This window comes from Erpetoichthys calabaricus, chromosome 13, assembly GCF_900747795.2.
Source record: "Erpetoichthys calabaricus chromosome 13, fErpCal1.3, whole genome shotgun sequence".
Classification (NCBI taxonomy): domain Eukaryota; kingdom Metazoa; phylum Chordata; class Cladistia; order Polypteriformes; family Polypteridae; genus Erpetoichthys; species Erpetoichthys calabaricus.
Window position 1 is genome coordinate 48,547,827 of NC_041406.2, and position 21,156 is coordinate 48,568,982.

The 21,156-nt window shown below is 39.7% G+C and overlaps 1 protein-coding gene across 2 annotated transcripts in view; it reads left to right on the top strand.

Moving 5' to 3' along the window:
• Nucleotides 1-21,156, top strand: part of LOC114664203 (secernin-1-like) — an 80,265-nt gene that overhangs the window by 13,955 nt on the left and 45,154 nt on the right. For both annotated transcript variants that reach the window (XM_051935912.1, XM_028818217.2), the window contains exon 2: nt 20,660-20,819. In XM_051935912.1, the coding sequence (XP_051791872.1) occupies nt 20,660-20,819 (160 nt within the window). The remainder of the gene's footprint in view (nt 1-20,659; nt 20,820-21,156) is intronic.

The following is a 21,156-nucleotide window of genomic DNA, read 5'->3' on the forward strand; positions in this document are numbered from 1 at the left end:
ATCTAAAGGTTCTAAATTTACAGAGAGTTGGAATATCATACATTTAATGTGTTCTGTGTGGTGATCTATTGTTGCTTGCCGTAGCAATTAAAAACTGGGATGACGTTTACGACGGTCTGCTTTAATGATAAAGTAAACTTCGAGGTTAAAGTGGACATTTCGAGATTAAAGCCAAAATTTCCACTTTAATCACAAAATACACGTTTTCACCATGTCCTTAATTTTTTTCTCTGTGGCTCAAATACAGTGCTGTACATTATGTTGCTGTTGTGAAGTTGCAAAAAAAAAAAAAGATGGCACAAAAGATGGTATGTGAGACTTTTAAAATGTATCGTGTCATTACGATCAGGAGTATGCGACGCTTGAATATAAAAGCACCATGAATGCATCTGTATGTCTGCATTTTGCTTTACCACATCGAACCATTCATCAAACATTGAAGCACGCATATCGATCCCGTAGGATCGCATAGCGGCTTTCTGTCACATGTAGACAGTAAACAGAGACTCTGACGTCATATTCCAACTTTTATCACACTGTGCCCCCCGACTTTTTGCTGATACTGTAACTCACACACGCATTGCGTTAATTTCTGAGGACCTGCTCAGAGGACGCGTCAAACGAACACTGGGAACGCGTGGCAGCCATGATGCCTGCATGTATGTGTTCTGAGCGTGAAGTATAAATGAGCCCTGAGGGTATCCTAAACTTGTAAACTGACTTGGATAATGGTATCAACCAATATACAGTACTGTGCCAACATTTAGAAAACTGTTCATTATTTTCATTTGAGCAATAATTGTTCATTTGCTTGTGAAAACACTATATAACATTAAAAACACAAATAAACATTGAGACAAGAAAAAGTAACAATAATTCCATGTGTCTTTAAAAAAGTCTTTATTTTGTTTGGCCCAACTTGATAACAATCCTGTGGTAAATTTTTCTAAGCTTCTTGCATGATTTAACATTACTGCATTTTTATACTCAATCCTACACCTTCAGTTATGCTGAGGTCAGGGCTAGAAGGAGTGCAATGTAATAGTATTAGTTTCCACTTCCAGCAGATTTCCACTTCAGGTACAGTAGGTACTGATTATGTTTGCAGTTTGTTTTAGGGTCATTATCATATTGAAAGATGACTTTTTTTTTCCGGTAAGTCCTTTTCCGGAAGGTATAGTGTGATGAATCAAAATCAGTTTATATTTCTCTGCAGGCAGCATGTCTAGATTTTCTACAAAGCTGACTGAAATGCATCTCCAAGGCAATGATAAAGCTCCTGTTATGCTTCACAGAAGGCTACAGACAGACATCAATGTACCTCTCGGCAACTGATCATCTAACATGCTGAAATCTTTATGATTCAAAACATGGCTCTACATGGCTTTCTGCCATTGGTTGCTTTATGTTTTTTTGCATACTGCAATCTCTTCTACTTTTTGCCTTTCTGCAAAAATGGCTTCTACCTTTGGCATTGTGTTACTCTATACATGTATTCAAAACTACAGTATTTTACAGATCTGTTTTTGTGTATTTCATAATCAGGGTTTTTGTAATTTTGAATACTTAGGTTCTGTAGTCTTTAGTAAAATGGGCAATGTTCTGTTTTTGAAATATTCCATTTACAACATATTTTGGAGAGAATTTTGTGAATTTCCCATCGGGATTAATAAAGTATCTATCTATCTATCTATCTATCTATCTATCTATCTATCTATCTATCTATCTATCTATCTATCTATCTATCTATCTAACTCACTGCACTGCTGTTGGACGATGTACAGTTGTACTAAGAACAGATTTTTAAATGCTTCTCATGAAGTCTGCTCTTGATCCCATTCTCATTCCGGTTCACTCTTTAATCTGAGATTCTTGTTCTACTCCTGTTTTATGATAGAATAATTGGTTTCTTTTCTCATTAGGCACAATGAAAAATACCATATTTCTAATTGTCTTTTTATTACTATCACAGCTTTAAAACATCCATTTTTACTTTTGTCAATGCTCATTTGTCTACTTCCATGGTCTCATACACAGTCCCACTCGGCACAGTATAGACAAAGGCTTTGTCCTGGATTATAGAAAATATAAGAGAGAAGTCAATGTTTTGCTTTCCTTTTGTTTATTTTTTTACCTTTGTTGCTCCTTCTTTGCATTTCTCCATTTTGTGCTTAATTTCTAATAAACACCCCTTTTTTGTGTTACTTTGTTTTTGTTTTTTCTTCCCGGTATATTCTGGGATTGGAATTGGCTCAAGAGCACTCTCTAACATTCACAACAGTCACTGCCAATACATTGACATGCTACATCACTATTAGATAAAATACTGGTCATTAACCATATTGCAGAATAAAGCAGGATAGATGGGAAATACATTTGGAAATAAAAATGGAAATGAAACACAATTTCAAGTAGAATAAATGCAAGCAAATTCTAATTTTTTTTTTGTAGTTCAAAAAAAACCACTGAAAATATTCCAGCAACCAACCTCTTCATCCAAGACTTATTTGGAGCAGAAAATCAAAATATTTTGTAATTAGGAGAGCATATTTATTTTACCTTTTTATTTTTTAATAAAATTTATTAAAAGTATTTAAATTTATTAAAAATTAACTGATTTATCACAACTCGACCTTGGATAATTAAACAGAATAGAGGGATAATTTACCTTAACTGTGACACTAGTGCATTTTTCAGCTGAATGTGTAACAGAACACAATCACAAAAGTACAAAAGAAACTCTTCTGGAGGTGAGAAGTGATCTCATCCCACCCAGAGGCACTGCCAGTCTTTTCCTGCAAATCCTCATTACTTTTTCTGAAATTTCATTCGCTTTCCCTGATTGTAAAGAACATATAGCTTCAGATCAGGTACACAGCTATAAAGTTGATCTCTGATGTGTTGCTTGAGGTATCCTTATGAGTAATCTATTGTTTAAACATGGTAATTAATTATTGACAAACAATCCATGACTAGCACAGAAATCTAATAACATTTCACCAGTCATTTTGAGATCAAGTTATGCCATTCAGATGTAAGTCAATGTCTCTCTCTAAATGAAGTCGCAGATAATCAAACTCTAGCTTTAATGAACCCAGCCACGACCTTGTGAGATTCCCCAATCCCTACCTGGGGCCTCTTTAATGTGTAAGTAGAAGCGAAGCTAGCCTGAATCTAAAAGTCTAATTCCAGGTCAAGTGCTGTGAATAGAAGTTATATTAATGTCCCAAGAGCTGTTTTCATTGCCAAGGTCTAGTATGCCTGGAAATGTCTCACTCTTACCTTCATCCTTCACCTTGTGAGCAGTGAACTCACACGCTCTCTCAGTGTTGCTTTTTCAGACTAAACCTCACTGAGCTATTTGTTCACATGGCTACTGCAGGAAAATATGGTAGAAGAATGGATAAATTTATGTTAATCAAACAATCAATCAATAATAAGTTTTACTTTTGCTTTTTTCACATTCTAGAAGTATTTCTAATAGTCTGTTTGTAGGATTCTAAAAGAATGATGTAAAAGATACAAACTTCAGATCAATAAAAATTCAGAGTTTGATATATTGCCTGGCAGTCTGCGCTACTGTAATTTGATAAAAGCAAAATATCATATAAAGGTTTAGCTTGATCACAGTTCAAATATAGATTGTTTTGAACATCTGCAGCCTGTGTAGCTGCTTGTTAATCAGTAATTGACTCAATTCACAGTTCAGAAACAGATTGTTTGAATATCCATTTTTCATTATGGCCATCACCATACAAGGCTTGATGTTTACCCTGTGACTGTAGACTTTTTCTCTCCAAAAATTGTTTAAAAGCTTTTAATAGCTAAATGTTTATCTGATAGAGTTAAATATGAGCTTGTTAAACAGTAACAATTCAACATTAGAAAGCACTTCTTTTGCTAGTGGTTTGTACTTGCTACTTAGTGATCTAATTTATTTTGGTACGGATAACCAATTTTATAACATCACTTGCTCACCTACCAGTGACTGGAGCAGTCTGGTTTTATGCCTAAGAAGTCTACCATCGAACGCATCCTGGCACTGAGGGTTCGTATGGAGCACAAACGTGAGTATCAGCAGAATTTCGTTGCAGCTCTTGTCAATTTTTATAAAGCGTTCGACTCAGTTGATCGAGCTGCCCTGTGGGACATCCTTAGAGTTCACAGGATCCCCTCAAGGTTGCTGGATATCATGGCCGGCCTGTACACTGGTACTGTGAGTGCTGTGTAGAGTGTAGGCAGAACCTCTGCGTTTTTCCCAGTTGATTCTGGGGTTTGTCAGGAGTGTGTTCTTGCTCCTACTCTATTCAATGCTTGCATGGACTGGGTGTTGGGCAAAGTCGTGGGGTCCAGCGGCTGTGGGGCATCTGTTGGCAAAGAAAGATTCATGGATCTTGACTTTTCTGACGATGCTGTGATCTTCGCGGAGTCAATGGAGGCTCTGATCGGGGAGCTCGAGAGACTGATCGAGGAGTCTGAGTGTCTGGGCTTGCGAGTGTCCTGCATAAAAAAACTATGATCCAGGCCTTTAATGACCTCGTAGGCACAGCCATCAGCAGTGTGTCTGTCTACGGAGAGAGTGTCGACCTTGTCGAGAGGTTTACTTACCTCGGCAGTGACATTTATGTCTCTGGTAACTCTTCCTGTGAAGTCAGTAGACAGATTGGGAGAGGATGAGGTTTCATGAGGTCTCTGAAAAGGGGTGTGTGGTGCTCCTGATAAGTATGCAAAAGGATGAAGGTCCAAGTCTTTAGAGCCCTGGTGCTTCCTGTCTTGCTATATGGTTGCGAGACATGGATGCTATCCAGTGACCTGAGACGAGGACCAGACTCCTTTGGTACTGCGTCTCCTTGGAGAATCCTTGGGTACTATTGGTTTGACTTTGTGTCGAATGAGTGATTGCTCACGGAGTCTTGAATGAGACACATTACTTGCATTGTGAGGGAGCATCAGTTATGGCACTATGGCCATGTGGCACGATTCCCCAAAGGTAATCTGGCTCGCAGGATCCTCATTGTTGAGGATCCAAGTGGGTGGACCAAGCCAAGGGAACTCTCATGTAACACCTGGCTGCAGCAGATAGATGGTCATTTCCAGAGGGTGGGACTGGACCTTATGTCTGTCTGGATAGTTGCCAACCAGGATCCTGAGCTTTTTCGTCATGTGATGGGTGCGGCAACGTGCTGTACCAGTGCATGCTCCCCAACCTGACCTGACCTGACCTTTAAGTGTGATGTTCAGTGCTCTATGGTATTGTGTGTCATTGCTATGGGTTTGAGTGGAGGACTAAGCTAGTGATGTAGTATACTCTTAACCATTCTGGGCTTCCATTGTGTGGTGTTGTTTTCTCAGGCTGTTTGCTGTGTCTTCTGCCACTTAATATTTAAAAGCTTGACTCTTTCTAGTACAAAAATGTAGGTGCTGAAACTCGCTTCTTGAAGTATGGCCTCCTACCCAACAGGGCTCAGTCACTGGTAATCAAACTTGAAGGAGTAAATCTTAGAGCTAGTTCAGGGCAACCAGCTCCAAACTTTATATGTAGATTAGCTTCCATGAGAACAGGTCAGATATCTGGTCCAAAGGAACAAAAGAGATACATACATTTTATGTAAAGGAAACCAAGTTATCAGTAAACACTTCCAGTGGCAGAAATGGTTAAGAATCAACTTACTATATAATATAAAGTGGCTAGGGATTAAATTAGTCTGTGGTTAACTTTTATCTTTAATTGATTTAGACTGATGTAAAAACTAAGCTTTTTCATTTTCAGTTCTGGAAATTGTATTTGGCTGAATGAAATTGCTTTCTAACAGTTGTGTAGCTGTTTTTTTATATAGTTGAACACAGAAGTCAAATCAACATACCACAAGTACCTTATTAATGCAGTACATAATTTTAACATGCATTTTATTTTGGGGGCGGCACGGTGGCGCAGTGGTAGCGCTGCTGCCTCGCAGTTAGGAGACCCGGGTTCGCTTCCCGGGTCCACCCTGCATGGAGTTTGCATGTTCTCCCCGTGTCTGCGTGGGTTTCCTCCGGGTGCTCCAGTTTCCTCCCACGGTCCAAAGACATGCAGGTTAGGTGGATTGGTGATTCCAAATTGGCCCTAGTGTGTGCTTGGTGTGTGGGTGTGTTTGTGTGTGTCCTGCGGTGGGTTGGCACCCTGCCCGGGATTGGTTCCCTGCCTTGTGCCCTGTGTTGGCTGGGATTGGCTCCAGCAGACCCCCGTGACCCTGTGTTCCGATTCAGCGGGTTGGAAAATGGATGGATGGATGGATGGATTTTATTTTGGAGGCTATGTAGTGTTTTTCTTTGTGTCTCTGATAAGCTTATTGAATTAAAAGAAATGCATTTAATTTTGAAATGAGACGTGTAAATTATAACATCCAGTATACTATAGTTTAGGTTTTCATGGTAATGTTATTCATTGAGTTATTTTGGTTGTGCAGGTTTGTATCCCATTGCATAATCTGCAGCAAGAAATCAAGCAAAATGACACCTTTTTTGGCTTACTGAAGTTACAGATTACAAAATGCAAGCTTTTGAGGCAACTGAGGCCCCTTCTTCAGGCAGGTTGTAATACAGAAACTGGAGTTCCCTCTGTTAATGTAGACACTAGGACAGAGACATCCATCCATCCATCCATTATTCAACCCGCTATATCCTAACTACAGGGTCACGAGGGTCTGCTGGAGCCAATCCCAGCCAACACAGGGCGCAAGGCAGGAAACAAACCCCAGGCTGTTTTTTATCAGTTTGAGCCGGTGACTCTATCTTGTTTACATGAGATTGTTGGTCAATCGAAGCCCTCAGGTTCTCCTTTTGATGTTGTCCCACCTTCTCTTTTTAAAGAGATTATTTCTGTTTTAGGGCCATCTGTTCTTGCTATTATCAATAGCAGCCTTTCCTCAGGCGTAGTTCCTAATTTATTTAAACATGCCATAGTGCAACCATTGATCAAAAAACCAAGCCTAGATCCCACTGTTCTATCCAATTTTAGACCGATTTCCAAGCTTCCATTTCTGTCCAAAATTTTGGAGAGAAGTGTGTATATTCAATTGAAAGCCTTTTTAGATAAAAGTGATGTGCTCGAAGTGTTTCAATCTGGTTTTAAGCCGCTTCACAGTACTGAAACCGCATTACTGAAGGTTTTTAATGACATCCTTTTGGCAACAGACTCAGGGGATTATGTGATTTTAGTTCTGCTCGATTTAACAGCTGCTTTTGATACTATAGATCATAGTATTTTATTATCTCGTCTGGAGCATTGTGTGGGCATTCGTGGTACTGCCTTGGCGTGGTTTAAATCATACTTGACTCAAAGAACTTTTTCAGTGAGGCTAGATGAATTTAGATCCTCCTCTGCTTCACTATCATGTGGGGTTCCACAAGGCTCCATACTTGGTCCTCTGCTATTTTCTTTGTATCTCCTGCCTCTTGGCTCTATTCTTAGAAAGCATAAAATTGCTTTCCATTGTTATGCAGACGATACTCAGGTTTATGTACCCCTCAAACGCAAGGATGCTTACTCCATACAAACTTTGGTTATGTGCCTAGAAGAGGTGAAAGCTTGGATGGCAGTAAACTTCTTAAATTTTAATGAAAATAAGACAGAGGTTATAGTCTTTGGTCCTGGGGGCACCAGTGGGTCTATTTCTACTTCTGCTCCTGTGGATTTGGGTCCCCTTGCACAATATGGTACACCTGTCATTACAAATCTGGGTTTTAGGATAGATGAGGATTTTAGACTGGACGGTCAGATCAGCGTGGTGGTGAAATCTTGTTTTTTTCAGCTGAGACGTTTGGCGAAGATAAAAAACATTCTTTCCAAAGATCAATTTACAACAGTAATCCACGCTTTCATTACAACCCGGCTGGACTATTGTAATTTGTTGTATGTTGGTGTTAGCCAGTCCACCCTGTCTCGGCTCCAGCTGGTGCAAAATGCTGCTGCACGCCTTTTAACTGGCACGCAAAAAAATGAGCACATTACACCTGTGTTATCCTCACTGCACTGGCTGCCTGTTCAGTTTAGAGTTCATTTTAAGATTCTTTTATTTGTTTTTAAGTCCTTAAATGGGCTTGCTCCGCCCTACCTCGCTGAGCTGCTGCATATGCACTCTCCTTCCCGCTCACTCAGATCAGCTGGTCAGCTGCTTCTGGATGTGCCTAGGACTCAGCGAAAGCTCAGGGGGGATAGGGCTTTTTCCGTTGTGGCTCCAAGGCTCTGGAATTCACTGCCGATCCACATTAGACAGGCCTTCTCACTGCCCATTTTTAAGTCTGCTCTTAATACTTACCTCTTTGGTTTGGCGTTTGATCCTGTGTGAGCAGTTGATTTTACTCTGTATTAACTCTGTTTACTTGTGTTTACTATGTTTTAATTAGTTTCATTTATTGTATTTTATTTTACTTATTTATTATTTTGTTTTTGTTTAAAATTTATTTTAGCCTATGTTCAGCACTTTGGTCAGCGGCTGTTGTATGTAAAGTGCTTTATAAATAAAGTTGACTTGACTTGACTTGACAGGCAGGGCGCCAGCCCACCACAGGGCAGGACAGAGACAGCATTGGAAAACCTTTAAGTGGGTCATCTTCAATGTAAAAAATTAACCTACCTCTCCAGCCAAAGATTCATTTAGCAGGAGAGGAAAACAATGTATAGATAAGATCTTTTGATAAGATAACTGTCCATCTTTTGAAGTTTTTGTTGAGTTTTCCCATACAATGTGGATCTGTAGTCAAACTGTCTGGATTATTCAGGGAGATGTAAGCAATCCTCATATCTGGTTATAAAACTCTTGTCTCTATTTAAACCATGTTGTAATGTGTTAAGTTTTAGCATCAGTTTAACTTCCCATTCCTTTCTCTTTTGTTGTGTCTTGAAGTAGCCTATAAGCACTGTGACTTTAAAGTCCTTCTCACATCGTGCATCACTGCTAAAGTGAGCTCTTAGAGGAGCATCCCTGTTGCCATGCTTAATGTGAAACCTGTGCAAATGTATTCTTTTTTTTTTTTGTTCTTTATTTCGCCTTATACAATTTCTTGTATTAGGAATTTGGTAGTTTTCGCATACCCCTTGGGGTCAGAGCGCAGGGTCAGCCATTGTACAGCGCCCCTGGAGCAATTACAGGTTAAGGGCCTTGCTCAAGGGCCCAGCAGAGCAGTGGCCTTTTTTTTGGCAGTGACGGGGATTCGAACCGGCAACCTTCGGGATACCAGCGCAGCTCCTTAGCCTCAGAGCCACCACTCCGCCCTGTGTGTTTATACAGTTTCTCCCACATAAAGTGCAGTGTTGAGACATTTCATACAGAGAATTAGGTAAACCGCATTAGATGACAGCAGGAAAATGTGATATAATTACACAATCTGTATTATAGATGTGAGCACATATTTTACATCTTTTCTGTAGGCAGGGAGATGTACCATTATCTGCTGGTTCACTCAGGAAGTCTTCAGACAATTAGTTGCTGCAGGTTTGGTGGTTGTCTGCATGCCAGGAGGGGAGGTTCTGGGAATACATGCCCCCTTGTATCATCATTATTTAGTATTGGCTAAAGTTCTTTTATAATTTTTCAAAGTGCTTCAAAATGTGGGTTATAAGTGACAACAAGGGGGATGCAGTTCTTGTTGTCTTTGTTTTTGTACTCCAGAAGGTTGTCTCTGGATATGGCAGTAGCTCCTTTTATTTGAGTGTCTGTTGTTTTGGGAGAATATCCGTGTTTAATGAAATCTTGTCTAAGCTTTTCTAGTTATTTATCCCAGTCTGTCAGGTCTGAGCAAATACAATTGTAGTATATTTCTTGGCTGACAATGATTGAGTGCCTTATACTGTATGTTTTTTTTCATGCACTACTCTCACTAGTGTTTACAGAAAATGTTGTGATAAAGTAAAAATATCCAATGAGCGGCAGTTCTGTCAGTGAAAACATCTTTATAAGTGAGCTAATGGAGAACAGCTAATAAGAGAGCCAGTGGGCAATGGCCAGGCTCTTTCAAACTAACAGAAAGGCCCCAAATACTCAAATAATAGTGGTAGAAGGGCATCTCTGAACTCACACCACATCAGAACCTTGGGTTAGGAAGATCAGGTTATAATGGGCATGTGATCACCAAAACTGACTGAATGAATATAGGAAAAATGTGTACATGGTCTGACAAATCTCAGGTTCTGCTGTGACATGTGTAGGATAGAGTTGGAGTTTGGCATAAAGAACATAAATTCACATATGTGTTCTGCCTTTTGTCAGACATACAGTTTGTTGGAGATAGCATAAAAGGGTGAGGAGTGTTTTTTTGTCAAAATTAGGTCTCTTAATACCTGTTGCACATTTTAGTGCCACAGTTTACCTAACCATTATTGCTGACCTTGTGCTTCCCTTCATTGCTACAATCATCAGCTTTTCAAATAGATACTTCCACCAGGCTAATGCACTATGACGCAAATGTCCGGTCAGCATTCACCACGTTTTTTTGGTGCCATAATAAACAAGAATGTATTGGATACCTCTGTTTTTGGGTTTGACAAAGTATACCTCCTGACCTACACTTGTGTCTAGTACTGACACACCTGTCCCTGGTGTTTCCTCCCTCAGCACTGAGGGTGGTCCAGATCTAATTATGCAACTGTTCGACTGACAACCGTTTCCCTGCCATTTTGGAATGCAGTGCAGGTGCTGCCATCTATCAGCAACAAAAAGAATTTTAAGTGAAATCTCTATGTGCAGGGCAGGTGCTGTGAATTCTCCATGTAATAAACGTAATAAGTTATAGTGTAATGAAGATTGCATAATTAGATCTGGACCACCCTATAGATGTCAGTCTTAAAGAGCACCCTTGTAATTGAATGGAATGTGAGGTCCACAGCATGAATGTTAGACCGAAAAATATGTAGCAAGTGTCTGATGTTGTCTGTAGATGTCTGAACAAAAATTAAATCAATGCCTTGAACAATTCAAATTCAGGGAGTTCTTGAGGCAAAGGGGTTTAACAAATTACTACATGTGTGTACCTACAAAAGTGGTCACTCAGTGTATATTACCAAATTTGACATAAAATCAGCTACATCTACATTATATGCAAAATGAAACAAAAACAGTGTTATTTCTATAAATAATTAATGAAAAGAATTTTTGTTAAATCTGTCCTGAAGTTTGTTAAAAATAAAAAAAAATCTCCTCAGTGCTAAACCACATCATTGAAAGAATGTGGAATCAAAGAAATCTGACTGACAGGTTGTTTGAAAATCTTGAATATTTTACAGATTTATAAAAACTGTTTATAGTGCCATACAAAGTATTCAGATCTGTGCAATGTTTTCCCCAATTCAAATCAAGTGTGGTGTATGAAAAACAAGTTACCAACATGTGACAGAAAGTACACATGTAAAATATAAAGTTTAACAAAACCACTTTTAAGCAGTACAGCAAACTATTGTGTGTTGCCTGATTATACATCTGATGTTTGCCATTATAGCCTTACTTTATACTCCTCTTCTAAATGGATTATCCAGGTTATTTTCTAGGTGTAGAGAGTTCTGCCTCATGGACGCTCCTCCTTAGTTTTTCAAACATGTTTCACCCACTGGCCCCAATCTTTCCACTCAATTACTTTTGTTGAAATTTTTTTTTTTTTTACCTGTAGTGAACGTTATAATATTGCTAGTGTCTTTTTTCCCGCCATTGTTTGGTTGTCATTATTTATCTGCAAACTCATTTAATAGATAATAATTTTATTCTTTATTTCATTCATGTATTTTTTTGCAGTCATTTTAACACGAAGACAAATAATCTATAGTCTTCTTAATAGGCATGATAGAGAGATTTAATGTACAGATGAATAGGAGGTTTTTAGTCTAAAATTATTCACCTTCACCTTATATTGAAACTGAAATATAAAATAAGCACAAATCTCACATTAGCAATAAATCTAAAAATTAAACAAATTCAAGTTTTTACTTATTTATTTGAAGTATTCTGAGACTAAAATTGATTAAAAAAAAGTTGTTTTTAAGATGTCTGCTATGTTCAAATACTCTTCCCCATTGATTTAGTAACTGTTAGTTTTTGGACCCTCAAATAAACCGGATTACTATCTATAGTGCCTTACAGAAGCATTAATAATCTTTAAAAGTTTACAGATGTTGCTGGGTTACTAATGACATTTACTTCATTTTATTCCAGTCTGTATTTTTTTGTAAGCTAACTTTCTCTTAACAATCTCTATCTGTCAGCAAGTATCCTCATCATAAATTGTAATGACTAACTATTGCTTCAATGATTTGTTTTTTTATTCTTTTTCTTTAAATTCTTCTTTGTTCAATTTGAGTTTGATAGCACTAAGAAGGTATTCTTTCATTTTAAAAAGAAAAACACCACAAAAGCATACATTTTGTTTCTTGATTTATTAGTGTTCAATTTAAGATATAAACACATTTTTCTTCTGAATTAAGTATTCAGGCATAACTTTATTTTGTTTGTGAATCTAACTATTGCATTAATCATGAAGTTTAGAAGAAGGCATAAAGTAAACCGTGTAAGTGTGAACCATTACACTTTTAAGCTACATTTAGGTCCATAAATATTTAGACAGAGACAATTTTTTTCTAATTTTGGTTCTGTACATTACCACAATGAATTTTACATGAAACAACTCAGATGCAGTTGAAGTGCAGACTTTCAGCTTTAATTCAGTGGGGTGAACAAAACGATTGCTTAAAAATGTGAGGCAACTAAAGCATTTTTTTAACACAATCCCTTCATTTCAGGGGCTCAAAAGTAATTGGACAATTGACTCAAAGGCTATTTCATGGGCAGGTGTGGGCAAGTCCATCATTATGTCATTATCAATTAAGCAGATAAAAGGCCTGGAGTTGATTTGAGGTGTGGTGCTTGCATGTGGAAATTTTGCTGTGAACAGACAACATGTGGTCAAAGGAGCTCTCCATGCAGGTGAAAGAAGCCATCCTTAAGCTACGAAAACAGAAAAAAACCCATCCGAGAAATTGCTACAATATTATGAGTGGCAAAATCTACAGTTTGGTACATCCTGAGAAAGAAAGCAAGCACTGGTGAACTCGGCAACGGAAAAGGACCTGGACGTCCACGGAAGACAACAGTGGTGGATGATAGCAGAATCATTTCCATGGTGAAGAGAAACCCCTTCACAACAGCCAACCAAGTGAGCAACACTCTCCAGGGGGTAGGCGTATCGATATCCAAGTCTACCATAAAGAGAAGACTGCATGAAAGTAAATACAGGGGATGCACTGCAAGGTGCAAGCCACTCATAAGCCTCAAGAATAGATAGGTTAGATTGGACTTTGCTAAAGAACATCTAAAAAAGCCAGCACAGTTCTGGAAAAACATTCTTTGGACAGATGAAACCAAGATCAACCTCTACCAGAATAATGGCAAGAAAAAGGTATGGAGAAGGCGTGGAACAGCTCATTATCCAAAGCATACCACATCATCTGTAAAACACGATGGAGGCAGTGTGATGGCTTGGGCGTGCATGGCTGCCAGTGGCACTGGGACACTAGTGTTTATTGATGATGTGACACAGGACAGAAGCAGCCAAATGAATTCTGAGGTGTTCAGACACATACTGTCTGCTCAAATCCAGCTAAATGCAGTCAAATTGATTGGGCGGCGTTTCATGATACAGATGGACAATGACCCAAAACATACAGCCAAAGCAACCCAGGAGTTTATTAAAGCAAAGCAGTGGAAAATTCTTGAATGGCCAAGTCAGTCACCTGATCTTATCCCAATTGAGCATGCATTTCACTTGTTGAAGACTAAACTTCAGACAGAAAGGCCCACAAACAAACAGCAACTGAAAGCCGCTGCAGTAAAGGCCTGGCAGAGCATTAAAAAGGAGGAAACCCAGCATCTGGTGATGTCCATGAGTTCAAGACTTCAGGCTGTCATTGCCAGCAAAGGGTTTTCAACCAAGTATTAGAAATGAACATTTTATTTCCAGTTATTTAATTTGTCCAATTACTTTTGAGCCCCTGAAATGAAGGGATTGTGTTAAAAAAATGCTTTAGTTGCCTCACATTTTTATGCAATCGTTTTGTTCACCCCACTGAATTAAAGCTGAAAGTCTGCACTTCAACTGCATCTGAGTTGTTTCATGTAAAATTCATTGTGGTAATGTACAGAACCAAAATTAAGAAAAAGTTGTCTCTGTTCAAATATTTATGGACCTAACTGTAAATAGTGTTGATTTGCATACTGTTTGGTTATAAGTATTTAAAATTAAATTTTCTCAAACAAAAGGAATACAGATACAGTGTATGCAACAGAACTGTAAGGCAAGTCAGCTTTTAACTTTTTCAGGGGGAGCTGAATTGAAAAGGATTAGCATTACATCATTTTGGAGCTATCGGCATGACTTCAACCAGGTTTTATACTGTGGTGAAAAATGTAGGTTAAGGAGATTTAGGGAAAAGCTTTTCTGAGAATATGTAACCATCAGACTTAATGCAAAGAGGATTTTAGGAATCTGAAACACATAAATAAAAAAAAAAGAAAAAGAAAAGGGCATCAGTAAGGTAGAGGAGTAATTTGCTGTTAATTGAAATTAGTTTTTTTTTGATATTATGAAATAATATTTGAATGCTATTACTGATTCGACTTTTACTATTTAAAATGTTGCATATCTTTACAATGGAAAATTTTGACTGGCAAATTCTGTATTAATAGTTTTATATACCTAGACACAATTAATAAAAGCAACTGTGCACCTCTCCTCAGAATATTTTTCCAGCTGAGATGTTGATCGTATTACTGAGGATTACATGCAAAATGCTTAGTTTAGCATTTCAAATGATGAGATGGCACTGGTGATTATGTTGCTTCGTCACAGTGTATGGCTTTAAATGAGTATTGGATAACATTTCAGGACCTGTGCCAAAACACTAAATCCCTTTATTGTTATTTTTAATGTAGGATGCAATAAGGATCTAATAAGAGAGAAGCACTACTGCTATAACTTGGTCATCTATTAAAATCGGGAGAGTCCTGCTCTTTTCAGCATTTTCCTGTAACTATCTGTCACACAACAAATTTAAATCTAATCACTTCTTTTTATAACAAACTTCTTAGTCACTCCTTTTTTTCCTTTGTGTTTTCATTGGTGATTTCCAGTCATTGTATTTCTCCATTGACTTACACTTTGCATTTTTCCTCAGCACACAGCTTTGACTTATTCAGAGCATCGTTTGTATCTGCATACAGTGCATCCGGAAAGTATTCACAGCGCATCACTTTTTCCACATTTTGTTATGTTACAGCCTTATTCCAAAGTGGATTAAATTCATTTTTTTCCTCAGAATTCTACACACAACACCCCATAATGACAACGTGAAAAATGTTTACTTGAGATTTTTGCAAATTTCTTAAAAATAAAAAAAATTGAGAAAGCACATGTACATAAGTATTCACAGCCTTTGCCATGAAGCTCAAAATTGAGCTCAGGTGCATCCTGTTTCCCCTGATCATCCTTGAGATGTTTCTGCAGCTTAATTGGAGTCCACCTGTGGTAAATTCAGTTGATTGGACATGATTTGGAAAGGCACACACCTGTCTATATAAGGTCCCACAGTTGACAGTTCATGTCAGAGCACAAACTAAGCATGAAGTCAAAGGAATTGTCTGTAGACCTCCGAGACAGGATTGTCTCGAGGCACAAATCTGGGGAAGGTTACAGAAAAATTTCTGCTGCTTTGAAGGTCCCAATGAGAACAGTGGCCTTCATCATCCGTAAGTGGAAGAAGTTTGAAACCACCAGGACTCTTCCTAGAGCTGGCCGGCCATTTAAACTGAGCGATCGGGGGAGAAAGGCCTTAGTCAGGGAGGTGACCAAGAACCTGATGGTCACTCTGTCAGAGCTCCAGAGGTCCTCTGTGGCGAGAGGAGAACCTTCCAGAAGGACATCCATCTCTGCAGCAATCCACCAATCAGGCCTCTATGGTAGAGTGGTCAGACGGAAGCCACTCCTTAGTAAAAGGCACATGGCAGCCCACCTGGAGTTTGCCAAAAGGCACCTGAAGGAGTCTCAGACCATGAGAAAGAAAATTCTCTGGTCTGATGAGACAAAGATTGAACTCTTTGGTGTGAATGCCAGGCGTCACGTTTGGAGGAAACCAGGCACCGCTCATCACCAGGCCAATACCATCCCTACAGTGAAGCATGGTGGTGGCAGCATCATGCTGTGGGGTTGTTTTTCAGTGGCAGGGACTGGGATACTAGATAGATAGATAGATACTTTATTAATCCCAAGGGGAAATTCACATACTCCAGCAGCAGCATACTGATACAAAAAAACAATATGAAATTAAAGATTGATAATAATGCAGGTAAAAACAGACAATAACTTTGTATAATGTTAATGTTTACCCCCCCGAAGGGTGGAATTGAAGAGTCGCATAGTTTGGGGGAGGAACGATCTCCTCAATCTGTCAGTGGAGCAGGAAAGTGACAACAGTCTGTCGCTGAAGCTGCTCCTCTGTCTGGCGATGATACTGTTTAGTGGATGCAGTGGATTCTCCATGATCGACAGGAGCCTGCTCAGTGCCTGTCGCTCTGCCACAGATGTCAAACTGTCCAGCTGTATGCCTACAATAGAGCCTGCCTTCCTCACCAGTTTGTCCAGGCGTGAGGCATCCTTCTTCTTTATGCTGCTTCCCCAGTACATCACCACGTAGAAGAGGGCGCTCGCCACAACTGTCTGATAGAACATCTGCAGCATCTTATTGTAGATGTTGAAAGACGCCAGCCTTCTAAGGAAGTATAGTCGGCTCTGTCCTCTCTTGCACAGAGCATCAGTATTGGCAGTCCAGTCCAATTTATCATCCAGCTGCACTCCCAGGTATTTATAGGTCTGTACCCTCTGCACACAGTCACCTCTGATGATCATGGGGTCCATGAGGGGCCTGGTCCTCCTAAAATGCACCACCAGCTCCTTGGTTTTGCTAGTGTTCAGGTGTAGGAGGTTTGAGTCGCACCATTTAACAAAGTCCTTGATTAGTTTCCTAAACTCCTCCTCCAGCCCACTCCTGATGCAGCCCACAATAGCAGTGTTGTCAGCGCACGTGGCAGGACTCCGAGTTGTAGTGGAAGTCCGATGTATATAGGCTGAACAGGTCCGGAGAAAGTACAGTCCCCTGCGGCACTTCTGTGTTGCTGACCACAATGTCAGACCTGCAGTTCCCGAGATGCACATACTGAGGTCTGTCTGTAAGACAGTCCACGATCCATGCCACCAGTTATGAATCTACTCCCATCTCTGTCCGCTTGTTCCTAAGGAGCAGAGGTTGGATGGTGTTGAAGGCACTAGAGAAGTCCAGAAACATAATTCTTACAGCACCCCTGCCTCTGTCCAAGTGGGAGAGTGATCGGTGTAGCATATAGATGATGGCATCCTCTGCTCCCACCTTCTCCTGGTATGCAAACTGCAGAGGGTCGAGGGTGTGGCGGACCTGTGGCCTCAGGTGGTGAAGCAGCAGCCGCTCCATTGTCTTCATCACATGTGACGTCGGAGCGACAGCCCGGAAGTCATTCAGCTCACTAGGATGTGATACCTTTGGGACTGGGGTGATGCAAGATGTTTTCCAAAGCCTCGGGACTCTCCCCTGTTCCATGCTCAGTTAGAAGATATGCTGTAGAGCAGGGGTCCCCAACCACCGGTCCGTGACCCACTACCGGGCCGCAGCCGTCTGACAGCCGGGCCGTGAGAGAACTGCCGGCAACGGAGACTCATTCAGACTTTTCAGAACGCTTGGCGGGCGGGGCTTTGCAGCGGCGCAGAGAGAGGAGAGAGACCGAGGTGAGAGACTATTACAACAAAGTATTGTTACGGTCCCGACAGTTTCCCCATATGACACGAGTCTATAGAAATCGCGTTACTACGAAGTACATTCAGCAGATGCTTTCATTACAACATTGTAACTCTAAACATTGTAAAAAAAATTCTTTCTTCGAACTTTCCTCATACTGTTTTTTTTTTTGCTGTTTTTGTTTTCTGTGGTTTTCAGTGATACCTTTTGCTTATTGCTTGTCAACATTTGAAAAACATCCATTGGAATTTAACTCATTGTCACCCTCCTATAGAAACGGCAGACACGAAAAAAACGATAACAGTGTTAATGTTTGTGATGTGCAATCTGTCGGAATGGCAAATGCAAAGCATATGTCTTTGTTATATGTAAAAAAAGAAGAAAAATCTCAGGTTGCAAACGTATGCGAACTGCTTAATAACTTAGTAATAATAGAAATGTTATGTAAATTGTGTATAAAACTGCCACACTCACCCAAAAGACCGGTCCGTGGAAAAATTTGCATCTAATAAAGTGGTCCTTGCTGTCAAAAAGGTTGGGGACCACTGCTGTAGAGGACTCCCCAGCTCCAACACACAGGCCTTCAGCTGTCGTAGCGATACTCCATGTGGACCCACTGCTTTGCTGGCACGAAGTCTCCTCAGCTCTCTGCTTGTCTGGGCTGCTGTAATTGTGGGTGGGGGGAAACTCCTGTGCTGGTGTCAGCAGAAGGATGGGTGAAGGGTGCAGTACTCCAAGGTGAGAGTGGGTTAGAATGGTCAAACCTGTTAAAGAAGTTGTTCATCTGGTTTGCTCTCTCCACGTCTCTCTTGATGGTGGCACCCTGCTTCGAGCTGCAGCCAGTGATGATCTTCATCCCATCCCACACTTCCTTCATGCTGTTATTCTGCAACTTCTGCTCCAGCTTTCTCCTGTACTGCTCCGTCACCGCCCTGAGTTGGACTCAAGAGTTCCTTCTGCACATGCTTCAGCTCATGCTGCTCACCTCCTTTAAAAGCCCTTTTCTTCTGGTTCAAAAGGCCCTTGATGTCACTTGTAATCCATGGCTTGTTGTTAGTATAGCAGCGTACTGTTCTTACTGGAACTACAATGTCCATACAGAAGTTGATGTAGTCTGTATTGCAACCTCCTCAATGTTCTCACTATGAGACCCCTGCAGGATATCCCAGTCCGTAGTTCCAAAGCAGTCTCTCAGAGCCTGCTCTGCCTCAAGGGACCACTTCCTGAATGAGCGTGTGGTTGTAGGTAGCTCCCTCACTCTTGGGTTGTAGTGAGGCTGAAGCAGAACCAGGTTATGATCTGCTTTCCCAAGCGCAGGCAGCGGGGTGGCGCTGTATGAGTCTTTAACGTTTGCATACAGTAGGTCAATAGTCCTATTTCCCCGAGTGAAACAATCCACATACTGGGAGAAGGCAGGTAATATTTTGTCCAGCGTCACATGGATAGTAAAGATCGCATTACCTCAAACAAACGGAAATTATTACTCGGTGAAATAACAGTGAAAAGAGATCGAATTTATTGTTCAGATTTAAACTTTAAGTCGGAGACTTGTAGATCGTCCAATTTGTGTTGCCATCAGGAAAAATAAGTGTTCCCAATGAAAAGGTGTATCCGCAAGAATTAAGATTTGTTGTTTGGTGAAAGTGAAATCCCGCAAGAGAAATCGTTTCTCATTTGTGTAAATGCTATTGTCGGACACATTTCTTGTAGAGAGAAACAAACATATACGTTGCATTGTCACGGTGTAATTCCAAAAACGAAATCAAAGGTCAATGCAATATTGATGAAAAGAGATTGAATATATGGACATAGGTGATATGACACAAGTGCGCCGTGCAGATCACGTGGCATGGCTGCAGCAGCAAACCAGCAACTGATCGAGCAAAGAGGAGGTAAAAAAAAACAAAAAAAAACTGGATTTGTTTCCCATTGTATTACCGTTATTTAAAGAGAGGTTTTCAGAGGAGCAACCACGTCCCCTTGGGGTGCTTTCAAGGCATAGCACAAGCGCCTCGGGGTGCTGCGTTTGTAGTTTAGCAACAGCGGAGTGGATGATGTCACTTGCTATCTCCACATCCGCCCGAGGAGGAATGTAAACAATAGATAGACAGATAGATAGATACTTTATTAATCCCAAGGGGAAATTCACAATAACAACAATGGCGTGTCCAAACTCTCTGGGCAAGTAATAGGGACGCAGACTTACGGCCAACAGTTCAATGTCATTAATTCTTTATCTGTCTTCATTGTGTATTTTTAATAAAAAATTTAAATACCAAATATGGGACATCACAAGTGCTTTTGCATTTCATCTTGTGACTTCCAGTAAGCAATTTGCTGTAGAAAAGCCTAGTCAGCAAATAGGTACGTGCTTATGTAATAAGTCAGGTTCCATTTTTATACTCTAATTAGGTTTGAAGAACTGTCAGCACATGCAGTGATAGCTCGTGTTTTGTGTCCATTGTTTTCAGGGTAGGGTCCATTCCTTCTGACTCTATGCTTTGGTTCAGTTTGTTTAAAAATGATTGTATGGATAGATGCATATATTTTAAATGATTTTTAATATAATATATATTTTCTCATATCAATTAGATAAGATAGATAGTTGGTGCTTTATTTGTCCTAAGGCAAAATTAATGCTAAAAATCCCAGTTGAATATGTTAAAATTATGTATTATAGCAAAATAAAATGTGAAAAATGCTTAAAGAGGGTAGTCATTTTTACAGTACTATAAAAAAAATTTTTTAACTATATTTTAGATAATTATGTTTTTTTGTCATGTATCTATTCTATTTGTTCATTTTTACTACCTTTAGGATGGCTGTTGCTCCACCGAGTTTTACATTTGTGTTCTTCCCACCTGCCACTGAACAAGGCCAAGTAATCTTTGGAAAAAATTCTGCAAGGCCAAGAGATGAAGTGCAGGAGGTGGTATATTTGCCATCTGTTGACCACAGCCCAGGATCTAAAACAGAGGTAACGTCTGGCAAAATTATAAAGCAAAATAATTTTAACAATCATTTAAAAAATATTTTAACAAAATGTTGAGTTCACATTCAATATTTTTTTGTTACTGAGTGTAATAGCTGCTGCCCCCTGTTAAAAACAATCCATGTTTATCAATCAGTCCATTATTCTGATTATTTTATTTCATGTGGTGACTTTCATGGCATGTTCTATTTCAGAGGGCTTTACAAAGAAACTAAAAATAAATGTAAGGTAAAAAATGAAAGTATTGAAATACTGTATATGGAAAACTCCAAATGGTGTCTGTCTGTTCAGCTATGAAGTAGAATTAAGGACTGAGTCTGTT